The 18,921-nt window shown below is 56.5% G+C and overlaps 1 protein-coding gene across 1 annotated transcript; it reads right to left on the minus strand.

Annotated features, from left to right (window-relative positions):
- Window positions 1-7,809: 7,809 nt before the first annotated feature.
- LSS (lanosterol synthase) lies at window positions 7,810-17,313 on the minus strand. Its single transcript, XM_059475960.1, has 22 exons — window positions 17,262-17,313; window positions 16,979-17,156; window positions 16,766-16,904; window positions 16,580-16,688; window positions 16,068-16,189; window positions 15,681-15,777; window positions 14,811-14,946; window positions 14,520-14,628; window positions 14,103-14,221; window positions 13,629-13,726; window positions 13,494-13,521; window positions 12,884-12,940; window positions 12,630-12,701; window positions 11,515-11,565; window positions 11,231-11,380; window positions 10,815-10,911; window positions 10,531-10,636; window positions 10,240-10,305; window positions 9,755-9,835; window positions 9,305-9,475; window positions 8,923-9,001; window positions 7,810-8,836 (listed from the first exon to the last, which is right to left on the minus strand). Exons 1-22 carry the CDS (start codon window positions 17,276-17,278, stop codon window positions 8,645-8,647), a joined length of 2,274 nt encoding a protein of 757 aa, XP_059331943.1. The 5' UTR covers window positions 17,279-17,313; the 3' UTR covers window positions 7,810-8,644.
- Between the last annotated feature and the right edge of the window lie 1,608 nt (window positions 17,314-18,921).

Raw genomic sequence — 18,921 nt, forward strand, 5'->3', positions numbered from 1 at the left:
AAGAGGGGCCGGAGCGCGGCAGCCAGTTTGGGGGCTGTGGGGCAGGATGTTAGGATATCCTTGTTCATGAGTATATTTGTGAACACAGACAGACTCATCTTGACCACCTCTATGTCTTCATTCCTCAGGAAATCCATGAGGGGTTCAGACAGGCTGCACATTTTTTTGGCCTATGTGGAACACAAGTGTGCTGTGCTGTGAATCCATGAAAAGCTTCACCACCAGCTCTGCTCCAGCAGTGCAACCCCACCCGCCTGCCATGGAGTCTACAGAGGCCAAAGGCCTGTCCCAAAGCACTCAGGCAGCTGAACAGCGACCCTGGAGAGCTGGGAGCAGCTGCCACAGCTGCCACAGCCCAGCCAAGCCCAAGGGGCTGCTTGCCCCAGCCCCACGCTGCCAGCACAGCTTCAGCTGCTGCATCCTTCTCACCATTGAGGGGTCATTGCTGAGCATCAAGAGGCCTCTGAGGGCCAGGCGTCGCATCTCCATGGACTCGCTCAGCAGGTGCTTGGTCAAGATCTCCAGGATGTTGTTACCCCATTCATTCAAATCCAGGCAATCCAGGACCTGAAAGGCACAGAGCAGGCACAGAGGTGCCCAGCTGGCAGGAGCTCAGAAGTGCACGGGGCCCAGCCAAGGCAGCCAAGCACAGGGCACAGGCAGCGTCCCAGGCAGCTGAGGCTCCGAGAGGGCAGAGGGCTGGGAGGCAGCTCAGCCGGGCAGCGCTGGCCGTGGCGCTCACCTCCACCAGGAACGCCAGGGAGGCCATTTCCCAGCACGGCTCCTCCATGCTGAGCCGGCAGAGCAGGCGGAGCGCGATGCAGGAGCAGAAAGGTTGGCAGACACGGCGCATCTCCCTGGCGGGGAGAAAAAGGCACCGTTGCTCCTGGGCCGGGCGGGCAAACCTGTCCCAGGGCTGACTCACAGAGCTCCGGTCTGCTCCCGAGCAGCCCGGGGGCGCTTTGGGAGGCGGCTGTTCCCGGGCACCCTCCTGTGCCGGCCTTTTCCAGTCCGCTCATCCCTCCCTTGGGGACAAGGCCCTGCGCCCATGACCGCGGGGACTGTGTGGGGCCATGCGGGCACAAAGGAGAGGGGCGGTGGGCAGAACGAGGTCTCACCTGGCCAGCAGACCCATTGCATAGTGGTGGGTTTCTGCACGGAGCAGCGTGTCCCAGGCACACTTCCGTTCCAGAGCCATCAGTAAATTCACACATTGCAGATGGTACAGCAATGACTTCACAGTGCTCACTACAAAGCTGTGTGCAGAGCAAAGCCCGGGTTATGCTGGGACCCCAGCCTGCAGCCCTGGGCACGTGGGAGTGACAGGAGGACTGGCACGGAGCACCTGTTGGGGTTGGCGGTAATGCCATTTTCCTCCTGGCATTTCTTCCAGAACGTATTTACTTCTTCTGACATCTGCTCTGTACTGGTGTAAACTTGGTACAGCAGAGCCACAAGGAGATGGGGGGAATATTCCACAAACGGCTCTGGGCACCAGGGCAGGCGGAGAATCTCCCAAATCACCCTGGTTGCCTGCAAAGGATAAACCATCCAGAGACAGCACTCAACATGGAGTGGCAAGGCCTGAGCACACAAGGGAGAGGCCAGGGGAGACACAGGGGGAGCAGCCGGCCTGGTGCCCCTGAACCCTGTCCCTAAGCCAGGTGTCAGCACAGTGCCTGAGGCAGGCAGATACGTTGCAGTGGGGGAGAGGATGGAGAGGCACTGGAGCAGCAACCTGCCTACAAGCAAAGGCCAGCTATGGAAACTCACGGCCAGGGCAAAGACATCCTTGTTGTCCCCGTCGGCAGTGTACATTTTCTGCATGGGCCAGCCGTCCATCACGCAGAGCAGCGTGGGCAGCACCTTTTCCGTTGCCGTTCCTGACGAGGCGATGGTCTTCCACATGATTGCAGCAGCTCTGCAGGACCAGAGCTGGGTGTCACGGGGGTCTCAGCCAGGGCACTGTGGCCTGGGCAGCCACAAGGGCCCAGATGGCAGAGCCACAGTGCCCTGAGGGGTAGGCAGGGAGCACGTCAGGAGGGTTATGGGCTGACAGGCCAGCGCTGGGAAATGGAGGCTCCAGTGGCTCCTGGAACTCTCTGCCTGTCCAGCAGAGCCCATTGCACTGGCTGTACAGGGCTAGGCCTGAGCCCCCAAGGCAGGTGGGCCCTGTACCTGTCACACGTTGGGCTACACCGCAGCAGGGTCACTGCCACGTCAGTGGGCTGTTCCTCGGTCAGCCGCAGGATGTCCATGAACAGCCAGTCGTCTGGAGGCTCGTTGGACGCCAGCCTCTGGTGCAAGTTCCTGACAAAGCCTGGCACCTGCACGAGGCACAGGGAGACTTGCAGAGCTGCCAGAGCAGCAGCTTGCCCAGCTTCCCCTCAGAAGTGCTTCCCTTGCCACCACATTGGGCCGGGCCTCAAAGGCTTGAGGCGCCACGGCACTGCTGGGGACACCCAGCCCCGGCCACAGGCCGCTTACTTGACTGGGACTGGAAACAACTCTCTCCCCAAACTGATCCAGGCTGGGAGCAGGAGGTATGCTCTGAGGGGCTGTGGGGCCAGCCTCTGCTGCACCCTTGGTGAACATGCTGATCATCTCTCGACACCAAGCGAGGTTTGTGAACTTCTGCAAAAGAAGGAGCAACAGGGAAGAGAGGCATGATCCATGCAGTGCTGCAGTGCTGATGCTCAGCTCGGCAGGAGGGGATGGCTCTCAGTACCTGGCCTACAGAGCGCCAGCAGCTACGGGCAGCATCCAGCCCTTGTGCCGGGTCCTTGGCTGCATCTGGCAAAGAGCAAGGAATGCCAGAGCTGAGGAGCTGCAGGAGAGGCCAGAGAGCACAGGCCAGCCCTGCAGTCTCCCCAGGCAGGGACAGCCCCAGGATGCCCCAGCCCCTCTTCTGTCCTATCCATGGGCATGTCCGCAGGGAAGGGATGGGATGGGGCAGAGTGGAGCTGGCTGCAGGCCAGCCCTGTGGCCCAGCTCTTTCACTCACTCTTCTGCAGCAGCTGCAGCTGCTCCAAGTCAGCACGTCGCTGGAGTGCGGCACCACAAGGGCAATTCTCCACCTTCTTGGGTGGGGTGGGAGGTCTCCCTGCCATGTCTTGTCGGGATTAAGGGCAACAAGGGCAGCACAGATGCCTTGGGAAAGCTGCAGGGCAGCGAGGGCTGCAGCTGTGCCTTGAAGAAAGCTACAATAGGGAGGGCTTAGAACAGCTGCAGGACACTAAGTCCTGCAGCCTGGCCTGAAGGCCTCCTGCCACAGTGACAAGAAACATTTTGTAAAGGCTCTGGTCAGCAAGTCTGACACACTGCCCTTCAGGGCACCTGCAGCAGAGAAACCTTGGAAAGGCTCTGGGTCACTGAGACCCACAGTGTGGCCTCAAGGTGACCTCCACAGAGAACGCCTGGAAAAGCAAGGAACAACGTGGCTGTGTGGGGACTCCTCACAGCACTGCTCTGCTCCACAGCGTGCACTGAGCACTGTGGTGTGGCCGTGGTGTCACCAGCACCTACAGCACGACGTGTCACAAAGGGTCACCCTTGCACGCTCTGTCCTGTTCCATCCACGGTAACCACGGTGCACTGTGTTACAGAGAGCCCCAGGACACACCTCCACGTGCCCTGGGGACACCCCTACCCCACCCAAACTGCCCCAGCTTGCAGGCAAGACCTTGCCCCAAGTGTTGAAGGCACAGCCCAGCAGGAACTTTAGCAACAGCTCAACAAGAAGCAGCTGCTCCTCTGCTTTGCCTGCTCTGCCTGCTCAGGGCAGCAGAATGAGCCCCCACGGCTGCCGACGCAGCAGAGCGGGAAGGGCACCGGGGCCTTCCACAGGCCCTGCCACAGCCTCTTTGGGACCAGTCCCGGTGCTGGGTGGCCAGCACGCTTGCAGGGGCGTGACACAGGCACGGGACCTGTGGCCCAGAGCATCAATGCTGCTCTGTCCCCTGGGCACCGCTGGCAGCAGGAGCTGTGGCAGAGTCCCTGAGGTGGGGTTGTGCATTCAACTGCCTCCTGGTAGCAGCTCAGCTGGCCAAGTCTTTGCTATATCATCTTTATGGCCTGCTCCATGCTGGATTGTTCTGTGTTCATCTCGCCCACCTCCTCGTGGAGACCCTAGTACAAACCCATGGCTTCGGATCCCTCATCCTGCCCTGTGCAGTCCATCACACAGCCAGGTCAGCAGGGATGGATCCAGCACCTCCTACCCAAGCCAGGCTCCATGCTGGATCATGGAATCCCATCTCAATGGCAAAGACCTGCTGCCACAGGTTCAAACAATGCCTGTGCAGGGAGGACAGTGACAAGCACTGCTAAGGAAGTGGGGAGACCATGAGTAGGGTCTCCTGCTGCTCCAGCATGGCCTGCAGGAGTTTTTACAGGACTGCAAAGTTGATGCCAGCCTCGCCCTCGATAGCAGAGTCCAACAGCTGGTACAGGCTGACACTGTCCATGGCTGCTCCCTGCTCAGAAGCACAGCTCCTGCCCTGGGGGAGCAAGAGCCTTTGTGCCTGGAAGGGATCCTTTTGGGTAGAAGGGGCAGTTAAGCTGTGACTGCATGGCAGATGATGCCTGGACAGTCACCCTCCCAAGAGCATTTTCCTCTGGAGAAGGTGGATGGCTCAGGCAGGCACCAGGCCCTCACACAGTCAGTTGATAAACACAGGCCGATGCAGAAAGCAGGAGGGGCTCTTTGTATGCAAGTTCCAGTTCTGTGGGTGGTTTAATAACAAGCACACTGAAAGAATTCAGGGATAGAAGAGCCCCAACTAGAGAAGGGTCCAGGGTTTATAAACAGTCAGGAGTAGGCGGGGTAGCACAATCTTGGGGCCAATGGCTAAAGGGACTGGTGGTGGAAGGAAGGCAGAGTAAGGAGGAAACAACCAACGGGGATACAGTGCAGGAGCGTCAAGCCTCCACTGTATCCTCAAGCCAAGGGCATGCCAATGGGCAAGCTAGAAACAGTGAACTTTGCAGAACTGGGGAGGAGAACAGGGATGATGTTACTGAGATTATTAACCTACAGAACCAGAAGAAACCAGAAGACTGTGGGGAAGAGTTTCAGGATGTCTCTCAAACAAGGGTGTCCTCCCATGGCATCCCGGTTTCCCCCTCACCCACCTGAGATGCTACAGTTAGCCACAAGTCTTCTGTTCCTTCCTGCCCACAATCTCAGTGCCTGTTCTGGAGGGACAGGAGCCTTCCTGCCCAACAGGGGTTTTGTAGGGTCAAAGGGGTGATCAGCAGTTTCCTTCTGTCCTGAGAGGAGAGAAGCCTTTGTCCCAGGGGGGATGCTGTTGGGTGGGTTAGGTAGGATATAGGGATAGACAGCCAGGAATCTCCTTCTGTCTTGGGAGGAGCCTTCCTGCTCAGGATGGTGTTGTGTAGAAGATGTGAGCAGTCCTGCCTCATCTTCCCCCTCAGAGAACTGAAGCCTGAAGCACATCCCCATTCTCCGGCCATTGCTTCCTCATTGTGTCTCCCATTGCTTGGCAGTGCCACATGCTCAGCAGTGGTAGGTCATCAAGTGACAGAGTCATTGCACCCCCCTGCCACAGACAAGGACATCTTCCAACAGACCAGGCTGCTCCAAGCCCCATCCAACCCGACCTTGGACACTTGCAGGGATCGAGGGCAGCCACAGCTTCTCTGGGCAGCCTGTGCCAGGGTCTCAGCACTCTAATAGGGAAGAATTTCTTCCTAATATCCCATCTAACCTTGCCCTCTGGCAGTGTGAAGCCGTTCCCCTGTTGTCCTTGCCCTCCAGACACTTGTCCAAAGCCCCTCTCAGTCTCTCTTGGAAGCCCTTTAGGCACTGGAAGAGGCTCTAAGGTCTCACTGGAGCCTTTCCTTCTCCAAGCTGAACACCCTCAGCTCTCACCATTTCCTCGCAGGAGAGGGCTCAGGCCCTTGGAATATTTCTGTGGTCTCCTCTGGATTTGCTCAAACAGCTCCATGTCCTTCCTGTGCTGAGTCCCAGGGCTGGAGGCAGCTCTGTGTCACAGCATATATCACAGCACATACAGCAGTTGAGATGGCCACCATACACAGAGCATCACCACACAATTTCAGAAAGCTTCAACCCACACAGAGTAAGACCTCATCTCTTCAGCAGGCTGCAAGCATCTGCCCTTCTTGTTCTTCAGCCCAGCCTTTTATCCCCTCCTGTTGATGCCCTGCACCTGTGTGCCCTCTGTTCCCTTTGGTGCTTGCTCAGTGCCCCTGGGCACTCCATGGCTCATTGCTGTCAGTGCTGCTCACCTGCTTCTCACAGCTGTAGCCCATTAAGGATGAGGCTGGGCCCCAGCCCCACTCCCAGTCACCACAAACTGTGTTCCCACAGCTTTGCAGGTGTCCAGGTCTCACCCTGAACCCCCGTCCTTCTGCCCACGCTGTGGGATCAGCCCAGGACAGGGTTGGTTTCTGGGGGTGAGCACACATGGCCTGGGTATGTCCAGCTCTCACCCACCAGTACCCACAGCCCTCCTTGGCAGGGCTGCTCTCAATCCCTTCTTCCCCTAAGCTCGACTGATGCTGGGGGTTGCCCTCACCCAGGTGCAGCATCAGCCCTTGGCCTTGTTGAACCTCATGAGGCTTCCATGGGCCATTTGCTGAGCTTGACCAGGTCCCTCTGCATCATTCAGTCCTTCAGGTGTGGCATTGCACCCTCAGCTTGGAGTCATCTGCAGACTGGCTGAGGGTGTTCTCGATCCTTTCCTCCAAGTCATTCATAAAAACATTACACAGTATTGATCCCTGTACAGACCCTGAGGGGCACTTGCCTTCTCCTAAGTGTACCATGACACTGAAAGTCCATGTGGGACAAAGTGGGTGGCATCATGTCAAGAGACAGTGCTTAGGATCAGCATGGTCATGGCTAAATCTTGGATCTCTTTTTATTGCATGTAAAAATTCCAGTCTGCATTTGTATCTCTTTTCATGTGCTGCATCTCCTGAGAAACAGAAACAGATTTCCTCCAAAAGAGAAAAATAATCTCAGAAAGTTTTCTTGGAAGAGTCTGGGGCTGCTACCCAGGATGTCAGGTCCCCAAACCATAGATCAAAAGACTCCAGATGCCTGGGATAAATCTTGAATAGATCACAGAGCTGAGAGTTTCTCCAAAGGAGAAAAACCACCTCAGGTAACATCCTGGGAGTAGTCTAGGACTGACACCTGGGATCTCTGAAATCTGGGATCAAAGCACTCTAGAAGATCCCTGGGAAGAGTGTCAGAGGACTCCTGGAAGAAGCAGTTTCTATCAAACAAGAATTGTACTGAATAGATCCTGTATCTCCTTGATCTCTTCTGCATGTGCCCAATCCAAAATTGCAGCTTGGAGCAGATTTTAACAATAGGTGAAATTCACACAGCCATGTCCTTTCAAGACACATCACTGCATGACATTTGAAGAACTCAGTTTCAGCAAGAAGGAATTTAAATGCAGAGTAATATCACAGACAGGTGTAAAGATGTCCATAATTTGGAAAAGGCAAACAGGCTGAGTTGAGACAGCCTGAGCTGAATCTTCTTAAATAAATAAGTTTTTCTGTCTTGCTCATCTGCATGAGCGTAAACAGCAGGATGAGGGAAGTGATCACACTCCTTTAGTGAGCTGCTTCCTTGATTCCATTTTTCTGTGGCTAAATGCATTAGGGGAGGCACAGGCTCCCAGCATGGTTTGGTGGATATGCTGCTCATACATCTAGGCAACCCAAGGCACAGGACATGAGGCTGCTGTGCCAGCTCCCCTCTGCCTGGGACACACACTAGCAGACAGAAAGGAGAACACAGTGAAGTTCCTCTTGCATCACCCTTAGCAATTTATTATCCCATCTGACTTCCAGCTCTGACAATGACCTGGGAATGCCCCACAGCACCATGGTCTGAGCTGGGGAAGCCTGGAGCTCTGGGGCTCAGGCTGTGCCATGATGCCGACCACCTCACAGCTTTCTGCTTCAGCTGCCCCTTCTCCAAGGGCTGGTGGTGACTTCACCTGGGGAAGCTAGGTGCCACCAGCTGGGGGACAGAACAATAAGAAAATTAAGCAAAGGAATAAGAAAATTAAGCAAAGCACTCCTTTTCTCACACATCTGGGGGAGGACAGGTGTCCTTCCCCACCACCATGGGCTCCAGAGTAGAGCAAGTAACTCAAAGGCCATCGCTGGCGCCCACAGTAAAGAGGTCAGCTCAGCAGGGATTGTGCAGCGCCCCCCAAGCCCCAATGGTGGGCACAGGGGAGACCCCAAATCCCACACTCTTGGTATAGACAGACAGCCTGTGACAATAAAGGCAGCCTTGCAACCCAGGATGAGAGTCTGTCCAAATGTGGAATACAACACAGCTCGGCAGCTCCATCTGATCTTCAAAATGGTCTGAAAAGGCACTTCACTCCCCACCTGGGGATGGAGAACATACCTGGAAAAAACCTTACAAAGGGAATGTTTAGAAGAGGTTCAACAGCAAGCAGAGGCTCTGCAGCACCGGCACAGCACCTTTCCCTGGCAGAGGCAGCAGTCCACATGCTAAGGTCAGCATGGAGATGTCCCACGCAACACACACCGCCACAGCCCCACGCAGACTCCAGATCCAAGACAAGTCCGGGGCCGTGGCATCCCCAGCGGTGTCCCAGGTTCAAGCAGACAGGGCTCCCTGCCCCTCCTGGCCTGCCCCAGCCGAGGGGCTGGCTCTGGCTGGCAGCTGCCCAGCCAGGGGGCTCTTGGGATGCAGGCGGCAGAACCGCCCCAGCGTCCAGATGGGGAAGACGTTGCGGTACGCGGTGTAACTGATGGCACACGACTTGTTGAACACCCCGGCGATGTTCTCCTGGGAGACAAGCAGAGAGCAGAATGGCATGAGTGGCAGGGGACTGCTGCACGTTCAGGAACTTCTTGGAAAGACTTAAGATGTACCTGAGGCCAGTCCCCGTTGGGCAGCTGCTTATCCATCAACACTTTAATGCCCCTTTCCAGCACACTGATGTCAGGGTACCTACAAAGCACAAGGCAAATGGAAGCATCTTTATCCAAACCACCTGCAAACCCTCATCCACATGTCTGGAGAGCTCAACCACCTCCTGGCTGCCCTGAGCTTGCCCCAGGCATGCTGAGTGCTTTGGGAAGGGCTCCCCACAACCCCAAGACACTAAATATTATGAATATGGCACCATTTTCCCAGGCTGGAGGCCTGCAGTCATGATCAAAAGCTTTGTTTTGCACTGGGTCACACCAGCCAGGCCCAAGGCCACCCAGCCCAGTTTAATCTCTTTTCCTTGAGGACTGGAGCTACTCTTACCTGACAGCCATGAGCCCCAGCAGGGCCCAGCAGGTGTTGTGGATCTGTGACTCGGCACTCTGCACATATGTGCGCTGCTCGCAGGACTCGAAATCCTCTCCCCACCCTCCATCTGCCATCTGCTTGGAGATCAGGAACTGGCAGGCCTGGGCCACCTCTTGGCACACAGTCCTGCAGGGATGGGGGCCAGAATCAAGACAGGACTGGGGACAGAGCGTATGGATGCCCACAGTTCTCAGCTGCAAAGAGAAGCAGTGCCCATGGCTGGGACTGCCCTGAGTTTGAGGATAAAGCAGCAAGTGCCCTGGCCATACTGCAGGCACAGGATTTGGGAGGAGCAGTCCCTGAGGCAGGAGAGTCCATGCACAGCCAGGGATCCATCCAGCCCCACCACAGAGTCCTACCCTGGCTCAGGAGGTAGGGTAGGGCACCCAGACATTCCCTTCTCACCCGTTGTGGTATGTGTGCTGCATGCTGGCAAACGCCTCCAGACCAAACCAAGTGCCATAGGTGAAACAAACCCCCCAGCTCCTAGGAAGAAGGGGAGAGCAGCACTGTCAGGGGTGCAATGCCCCAGAGAGAGGCAGACTGCAACACAGCTGTGCTCACAGAAGAGCAGAGCCAGGCACAGAGCTGCAGCCTGCCTTCCCCTATGGCCCAGCCATGCCCAGTCCCACCAGCACCTGCTCCCAGCTAACTCGAGTGTCAGCAGAACTGGGACCACAGCAGCTGGAACCACCCCAACCTTCTCTGGGTCTTGTACCTGTTCTGTCTGGGCTGGAGGGAGAGTAACTGAGAGCAAAGCACAGCAGCTAGAGAAGGATCAGCCCTTCCTTTCCCTCCCACAGATCCTGCCAGCCAGGAACACTTGCCATGATGATCCCTCTCACACTGGGGCAGCCAGAAGAAAATGGGGTGCTGGGAACATCACCTACCCTTCCCAGGACCCATCCGCTCGCTGCTTCTTGCGACAGAAATCCAGCCCCTTCTGCAGAGTCTCCCTGGACAGGAAAGAAGTCATCCACTTCAGAAGCAGCTCAAACTCAGTGTTTGCTTCACTGGGGGCTCCATCAGCCCCTCTGAGGCTTGGATGGGTCCCATTATTGGAGGGCACAAGAGACAAGAGCATGCAGACAGGCAACTCCATTGTTCAGGAGGCCATGGCAGTCAGCCTGGGACAGTGAGCCTGCCTTCTCCCCTGCCCAGGTCCCATCTCAGTGCCTCACCTGATCTCCATGGCTCGGTGCTCGGGGAACTGGCTCTGGAAGTGTCTCAGTGCCTGCATGACAGCTGATGTGCATTCCACATACGTGTAGTCAATCATGATGTCACCTGCCAGCAGGCAATGGGTATCAGTGCCACAGCCCCTGTGTGGGCAAGCCTGCAGGCCAGCCACTGCCAGCCTGTCCCTGACCCAGGGCACACTGATCCCCTGCCAGGCACCCCCTGGGCATGGTGAGCCCAGGCCACTCTGTCCCTTCTCAGTGGGCAGGACAAGCAAGCCCCTTACCAAACACCTCTGAGGGGTTCAGCAGCTCCAATAAGTGGCCTCCTCGCTTGGTTTCATATGTGGCAAAGCCTCCATCCGGATTCCTCATGCTCAGCAACTGCCCAGACAAGCAGAGAGGGGGTGGTACAACCTCATGGGCAGCACTACTCCAGTCTGGCCCTAAGCCAGCTGTGAGGATAAAGTCAGACCTACAGGTCTATGGGGCAGGCAGAAAACCCAGGTCCCAAACCACTGTGACAAAGCAAGCCCAACCTGGGCCATCACACGACATTAGGTGACACAGGCAGCTCTGAATCACAAGTGCTGCCACACCAGGCCTCGCACTACCTCAGATCTAACCAGATCTAATACCAGATCTAACAATTCCTTGGGCCTTGGCTTCTCATGTCCCTTGGCTTAATTTTTGCAGCTCTTACCACATTCACAGCATCAAAGAGGCGCTCAGCAGGCACAGGCTTGGCTATGAAGGGACACTTCTCCTGCAGCAGCATTACTGCCTTCAGCCCCTCTGCTGTGCAGTCTGCCACGATCCAGCCGCAGTCCCGTGTGCTGAAGGGGAAGCCACCCTGGAAAAGGATCAGGTGGGCTTAAGCAGCAGGATCACTTTCCCTCAGCCACTCTGTTCTTGGAAGAGAGCAGGTGCTGCCCCTGATTCCTGTTCCCTCTGCCCAAATCCCTGCCCCAGTGCCAGCCATTGTACCTTGTTCATATGGCGGTAATATTTCTGGTAGTCAGGTGGGTTCTCGGGGATCTGCAGGAGACAAGAAACAAGTGAGGGCAGCCTGGAGGTGCCTGGCTGCAGGACCATGGGCTGAAACCATTGCAGGTGGTTTTTCCACGTGGAAGTGCACAGTACTCCCTTTCACTGAGGGAAATAGACAGGAAAAAGGTCAGCTCTGGAGCAGGGAGAAATCACCTTTTTGCCTGATTTCAGCAAGTGTTGCTAAAGCCCCCTTTGGGAGCTTGCCTGCCAGGGAACCATCTGCTTTCAATGCAGCAGCACCACAAACAAGACCAGTGATTGCATATGTGTCACAGATATCTTTTATGAAAAATCCTTTCCTTAGGATTTTTCCTCCTGAGAAGCCAAAAGGCCTCAGGAACAAAATGTAAACAATGATTATCTGCTGCTATGGAATGCAACAGGTGCATCTGTGATTGGTCTCATGTGGTTGTTTCTAATTAATGGCCAATCACAGTGAGCTGGCTCAGACTCTCTGTCCAAGCCACAAGCCTTTGTTATCATTCCTTCTTTTTCTATTCTTAGCTAACCTTCTGATGAAACCCTTTCTTCTATTCTTTTAGTATAGCTTTAATGTAATATATATCACAAAATAATAAATCAGCCTTCTGAAACATGGAGTCAGATCCTCATCTCTTCCCTCATCCTCGGACCCCTGTGAACACTGTCACACATATGCATCAAGCTGTTGGTGACAATGACCCTCACCTTGAGCCCCTGCTGGCCTGGCCAGCAGAAGCTGAGCTCATACAGTCACTATCCAATGGTCCTGGGTTTCCCAGAATGATGCTTCAAAGATGAAGGGCAAATAAGCCTAAGCTCTCAGTTTTCCAGCCTCTCTAAGCTCAGGCAGACAACCCAAGCAATCCTGAGCCTTGCTAAAGCCCTCTCCAAGCTTCAAAGATGGTTCCCTGAAAACAGGGAGTAGCAAACAGGAGGCTGGGCCTGGGACTTTGCTAGTCAGCCCTTCAGAAGCTCTCTTCAGAAGGCAACAGATGCATCCAACAGGGTTCTGAGCAACAGCCAGGCCTGCACAGGCAGTGTGTGAGACACCACTGACCAGCTCTGCTCACCTGGGAGAACTGGAGGAACCCATGGGCATTCTGGAGGCAGGAGGTGAATTCAGGCATCTCATGGGCTTCTGCCTAGGAACAGAGATGCACAGAGAGCAGTCAGCAAGGGGCTGTAGCCAGCCATGTTATCCCAGCTCAGTCACAGCATGCCAGGCCAGAATAGAGCTCCAAGGGGCTGCACAGCAGGAGCTCTGGTACTTGGGGACTCATGAGCAGAGATCATTTTCCCAAGGCAGCACTGAAGGATGCATTACCTCCAGGAAGGCTTGGATGGCAAAAGCAGTATCCCAGAGCTGGGATCCATTTGTACCCTGGAAGAGAGAAAATAGACAGTGAGAGGCAGGTGCTAGGAGCAGCCTGACCCAGCTGTGGGGACTATGGGACAGCACATCCCTCCCTCATTACCCCCAACAGCTCCTTCCTGTGTCATCCTGTGCTGGCACAGAGAGGACAGATGCAGCAGGTCAAGGAACAACAAGGCAGCACAAAATGAGACAGCTGCTTCAGTCTGCTCTGTGTACAGCCAAGGCAGGAGAGGTGGCTAGCATCAAGGAACAGCAGGACACAATGGCTCTGAGAGAAGCAGAGCTCAGCCCACACTGAGAATCTGGGCCCTGGCTTTCTCCTGCCCTTCTCCCAGGACTCATGAGGATGGATGGAATGCCACAGGGAGGCAAACTAGCAGGACAGACATTACTCCCTCCTGGCACAGCTCGGGGAAATGACAGTGAGAAGGCCACCAGGCTCTAGAGGTGAGATGCCAGGAGCTCAGGCCTGGGATGAACACTCTATCCCATTATTCCACAGGTTGCCCCAGCACACCAGGGTCCCTTCAGTCACAGCTGAACTCCTACAGCACTTCACCTGCATCTTCATGCCGTCGAGGCCCAGCCTGTGGGGGGAGAGAGCACAGTGCTGCAGCACAGGCACAGTGGGAGCACCAGGAGGCAAGTCAGGAGTCATGGTGTGCTGTGCCAGATGGACACACTCAGCCCTTACCAGAGATAGTCAGGGATCCTGGAAACATGCTCCTGGAAAGCTGGGGAGTTCTTCCCTTCCACAAACCAGCGAACCAGCATGTTGATTGTCTTGGAGATCTGCCAAGAGGAGCACTGTCACTGCTCTGGATAGAGCTTCTTCCAGCCCCAGAAACATACATCCCAACCCACTCAACACAAAGCCATCCAGAGGTTGTCTCAGCCTTGATGCCAATGTGACATCACCCAGCATAGCTGCGTTAGCAGGGCAGGTGCCATGAGATCATCTCGCTGGACCTCAAGGAGAGATACTCCTCACCAGGGCCACAGCTGTCCCCATGCCCTCTGCATCTCCTGTGCCCTGCTGGCCTGAAGCTCTGGAGCATCAGAAGCAGGAGGAGTTGAGCAAGATTTGGTGATTAATACATGCCACACCTGCACAAGCTGGTCCTTGCAGAGCAAAGAGACACTACAGGGTTAAGAGCACGTGTCCTACCGGGCCGATGCTGATGCACTTGGTGAATCTGTCATCAGCCTTGATGTGGTCGTACAGCTCGGTGACGGCTCGCTGCCGCAGGTGGGCGCTGTGGTGAGCTTCATACACGTTCATGATGGCTGCAGGAGAAGAAAGGGACATGCAGTGAACAAACCCCACCCTGTGCAGCCACATTCACTCGCTGTGGCAGGCTGCACCCCAACTCACACATCAACCATCGACCAACAAGCATCAGCACGGAGCAAAGCTCTGCCCCAGAGTGGCCTGAGGACATGGGTACAAGGCCCTGCTGCTCTCAGGGAGGGAGAATCCCACGGATCACATCATTCCAGTCTCCATCCCAGCTGCAAGGTGTACACCAGTAGCAGGCAGTAGACCCTAAGCCTCCGTGTTCCTGGCAGCAGCCCCTGCACTCACCATAGGCAGCACCCAGCAGCCAGCTGTGCGGGGTGTACACGTCACAGGCAGCCACGTTGTTCCTCTGTGCTGGCCAGTCTATGCTGCTGTAGTCCTGCACGTACAGCTCCTGCAGGAGAGAGCAAAGGGCAGCCTGGCCAGCCAGGAGCAGCACTGGGGCAGGCACTGCTGCCAGCTGCCTCAGACACCGTGCAGCTTATGAGAGGCTGGCTCACAGGAGCATGGCCAGCACAGCAGCTGGCCACAGAGCCACGTGTCCCTGTCACAGTGGGGGATCAGCTCCCTCCTTACCTGCCTCAAGCTCCGTATGAGCTCGTCCTCCTCTGCTGACAGACGCTTGGCATAGCAGTAGCTCATGGGAAGGTAAACCTGGCGGCAGTGACACCAGAGCCGCGACGGATGCGCAGGAAACCACGTGGGAAGCAGCCTGGTTGCAAGAGAAAGTGCTGCTCTGAGGAACAAGGAAGGCCAAGGGCCACTGGAGAGATGTTGTGTGGAATGCCCAGAGCAGGGCAGCCTTTCCTTGTCTCCTGCACTAGGGGATATACACACAGCCTGGCCCTGCTCGGATTCTCCCTCTTGACACCTGATACTCCCAGCTGACACAGGGCAGGGAGGACCTCAAGCTCAAAGAGGAAGCAGAGACGCTAGTTGGGACACACATGGGACACTGAAGGCAGAGGACTGCACTGATAGTTAATGGCATTTGCTGACAAAGCACCAGCAGCCCTTGGTACTGCGCAGCCCCCAATTTCCTCCAGACACTTCCCCTCTCTGACACCCAGCAGCCCTCTGAGTATTCAGAGAGGGTACAAGCAAGGGTTTCGGGCTGGCAGCCTCACATGTGGCTGTCCCTTCCTGCTAGGGCCCAGTTCTGGCTGCTGGAAGATACTGGTGGCAGGCAGGGAGCACATGAATGTCTTAGGGACCCTGTGGGAAATGCTAACAGGGCTGTGCTCTGGCATCTCCCTTGGATGGAGGGTTCAGTGCTATCCACCTGGCCTGCTGCTGGCTCCCAGCTGACAAGCAGCCTGAGCACCTCCAGTTCCTGGCTGTAGCTGGAGTTATCCCAGCCATCACCAGCGCCTGGCACAGTTCTGGGTGGAGGCTGGTGGCAGGACTGACACTAGATCCTCTCTCCTCAGTGAGGGGGGCACATACCACATCTCTGGGAGAAGCGTGTTCATTCCCTCCCAGCTGTAAACGTTCAAGACAGCCAGCCAAAACTTGCCCCAGGAAGGAATTCCCACAGCACCTCCTGCACAGAACAGTAGCAGCTTTCAGGGTTAACACAGCCATGCCAGCTCCCAACTTTCTTCCCCATGTTTGAGAGCACACTACTCAGGCTGGGATACATGTCCCAAAGCAGGGCAAGCAGGTAACGGCACAAAAATGCAACACAGCTTCCCATCATTAAATGAAAATGCAGTTGCCATGAAATGCAAGTATGAACAACAGTTCTTCCACTGCCTGGCAGCCCCCAGTGCTCCCTGCAGCCCCTAGGTGTGGCCAGACCTCTCTCAGCAGTGCACCAGCCCCCTGGCTGACCTTTGCTGTGCAGGTTGACACGGGCCCGCACAACGTCAGGGTCATCTGGCCCGAGCCCCAGGATCCTCAAGGCTACGTAGTTGAGGGCTGTGCCAAACACTGTTGATTTATCTTCCACGTGTCTGTCAAGGGCATACACAGAAACACCACATCCATTAGTCAGCTACTGCCATTAGCCAGACACAGGGCTGTCTTTGCTAGGGTGAAGTGGGATGCCAGAGGTGACTTTGGAAAAGAAGGACCTGACTAATACAGGAATAAACATTTTTCTCTGCACTACCTTGTCACACATGATGTTTTGGGATAAAGTGCCCCAGAGATGTGGCCAGACTTGATGCTATGGCCACCTCTGTGACAAACAGTGTATGGGGAGTGCAGCACAAGCAACTCCAACCACCCACATCTCTCACACGTGCTGAGTCCCCCTCCCTGAGCCTGGGCAGGTCTGACAGCAGCTCCAAATCCTGCCCCTTGGAGCTGCCATCACCCAGAGAAGCATCCTTGGTACTCACAAGCCCCAGCCTCCGTCCGGGAGCTGCACAGAGCGCAGGTAGCGCACCATCTCCTTCCGGAACCCCTCGGGCAGCTGGATTTTGGCCGTGTGGCAGGTGATGAGGAGACCTGGAGGACCAGACAGGGCGGCAGTGTAGAGAGCCGAGCCCCAGGGCACTCACCCCCGGGCAGGTGCCCAGGCTCACCTGGCAGCAGGAACAGCGGCCCGCCGTAATCGCCCGCCCAGTGCCCATCCTCGGCCTGCAGTGCCGCGTAGAACCGCATCCCGTTGCGGGCCGCGTCCCGGGCCGAGCCGGTCGCCGGCAGCGTCCGCAGCGTCGCGCCCTGTGGGAAGACAGGGGCACCTCAGCGGCGCGCCCCGGGCACGGCCCCGCCGCCCCGGCCCGGGCCCCCCGCACCGTGTCCAGCCCGAGGCTGTGCTGCTCCAGCGCCGTCTGCGCTCGCCGCTCCGCGACATCGCCTTCGCCATCGCCCAGGTAGCGCCACAGCTGCCGCCCACCCTCGCAGCGCAGCCGCCAGGCCGGCAGCTCCGTGGCCGCCGCCGAGCGCCGAGGGCCGCCGCGCCGCCGAACCGCCCTGCGGGACACGGGCACCGTGAGCCGCGGCCGCCACCCCGCTCCCGACCCCACCGCCGGGATCCACCCAGTGCCCCCCGCTCTCCATCCCAGCGCCGGGACTCACATGCCGTCCGCCGCCATCGCCGCTACCGATCCCAGCACCGGGGCCGCGCCGGCTGGGCCCACATCGCCTCACGGCCGGCAGCCAATGGCGGCCCCCGGCCCGCCCCGGCCGGCCCCCGGCCCGCCCTATCTCCCTGCCCCGGCCCGCCCCATCTCCCGGCCCGGCCCGCCCCATCTCCCTGCCCCGGCCCGCCCCATCTCCCAGTCCCGACCCGCCCCATCTCCCGGTCCCGGCCCCAGCCCGCCCCATCTCCTCCCGTCCCCTCCTGCCATGGGACGCCACCCCGTCAGTTGCCGGGGCTCGACTTCTCACTCCCGCTCCGTCTGCCCGAGGCACAGGAGTGCCATCCCCCTCACAGACCCCGACAGCCGAGCCGTCCCTTTGGGTGACAGCGCCAGCCCCTGGAACGACTGTCCCCGCCTCCGTGCCTCCCCGAAGTCCGGGCGTGTAGTTTCCATCGTTAATGGAAATAACAAAACAACGCCGGCCCAGATGACAACGCCGGGAGATGTGTCAGGGAGCGGTGCCAGCCGTGGGCACAGCGCACCCTGACTTGGTGTGCCCACGCTCCTGTGCCCCCGTCCTTCTCCACTGCTGACTCAGCATCCTCAGCTCTGCTTTGCCGGGTGTCAGGCACTCTAAACACCGGGGCCCGGCCCGGTGGGGAGGGCTGTGGCTGGCAGGGCTGACACCAATAAAACACCGTGTTGTGCTCTACAGGTGAGTCAGGTACTCTCACTATGAACCCTGCCCTGGTCCCTCCAGCACGGTCAGGGGGTGTCACCTTCATGCAGGTAATGCCGTGGGACAGCAGTCCATGAGGAGATGGCATAGCTCCTCCTATCCGCTCCTAGTGACGTGTCCCCATCTCTCTCCTGACACCCATCACCGCCTTCCCAGGCCAATGAGCAAGAGAGTTTCAGCCCTTCAAAGCCCCTTGGCTAAAGAAGGCTCCCCAAAAGGAGGCACACAGGGATTGTAAATCCCAGATGCTGTACTTGCTGTTGGAAGGACTGGGTGGACATTTAATATACACTTGTTTAAATGGAGTGATAAATTCCTTTCAGCCTTTCACAGTGACCTGGTTTCTCTCCTCCCACAGAGGTGGCACCAGACCGAGTTAAACTGGCAGAAAAGCCCCTCCATATCTGTGCAGTGCCCAGGGACAAAAGAGCTACTCACAAATGTGGCATCCATCAACACCCCAGGACAGAAAAATGACTATTAATACTTCAATAATCATTAATACTTACAATATATAATGTTCAGTAGAAGTTTAATTTAAAGTACTCCTCTTTTAACAAACAGGTCTTCACTCATGCCCAGAATAATGTCAGGGATTATCTGGAGAGGATACAGTGATTTTATTTAAGAATTAAAAAATTAATTTTGTATTTATTTCATAAACTAGGCAAAAGCAAAACTGTTTTTTGGATGTATCTGGACTTCCCCTGGAGTGAGAATGGATGGGGATAATATCTTTGACTTGTGGCTGATCCCACTGGTCCTCAGTAGGGAGAGCTGTGCTACTTCTCTTGCACAGTTCATATGAACAGAGAGAACTCTAGCAGTTCACTGAAATGGGTCTTGTATTTGAGGGTTAATAGTCTATTTATTTTTGGGTTTAGAAAAAAAAAATTGCCATGATGTCTCTGCCTGA

This window comes from Ammospiza nelsoni, chromosome 7 (assembly GCF_027579445.1).
Source record: "Ammospiza nelsoni isolate bAmmNel1 chromosome 7, bAmmNel1.pri, whole genome shotgun sequence".
Lineage (NCBI taxonomy): Eukaryota > Metazoa > Chordata > Aves > Passeriformes > Passerellidae > Ammospiza > Ammospiza nelsoni.

Bases quoted from the DNA above. Each gene is read 5' to 3' on its own strand.
- LSS (XM_059475960.1), bottom strand. The intron at 15,778-16,067 runs GTCAGCCAGGGG...TGTTCTGTGCAG, and splicing joins TGTCAACCTGCACAGCAAAG to GAGGTGCTGTGGGAATTCCT. The intron at 13,727-14,102 runs GTAGGACACGTG...TCCTCTTGGCAG, and splicing joins AGTGCATCAGCATCGGCCCG to ATCTCCAAGACAATCAACAT.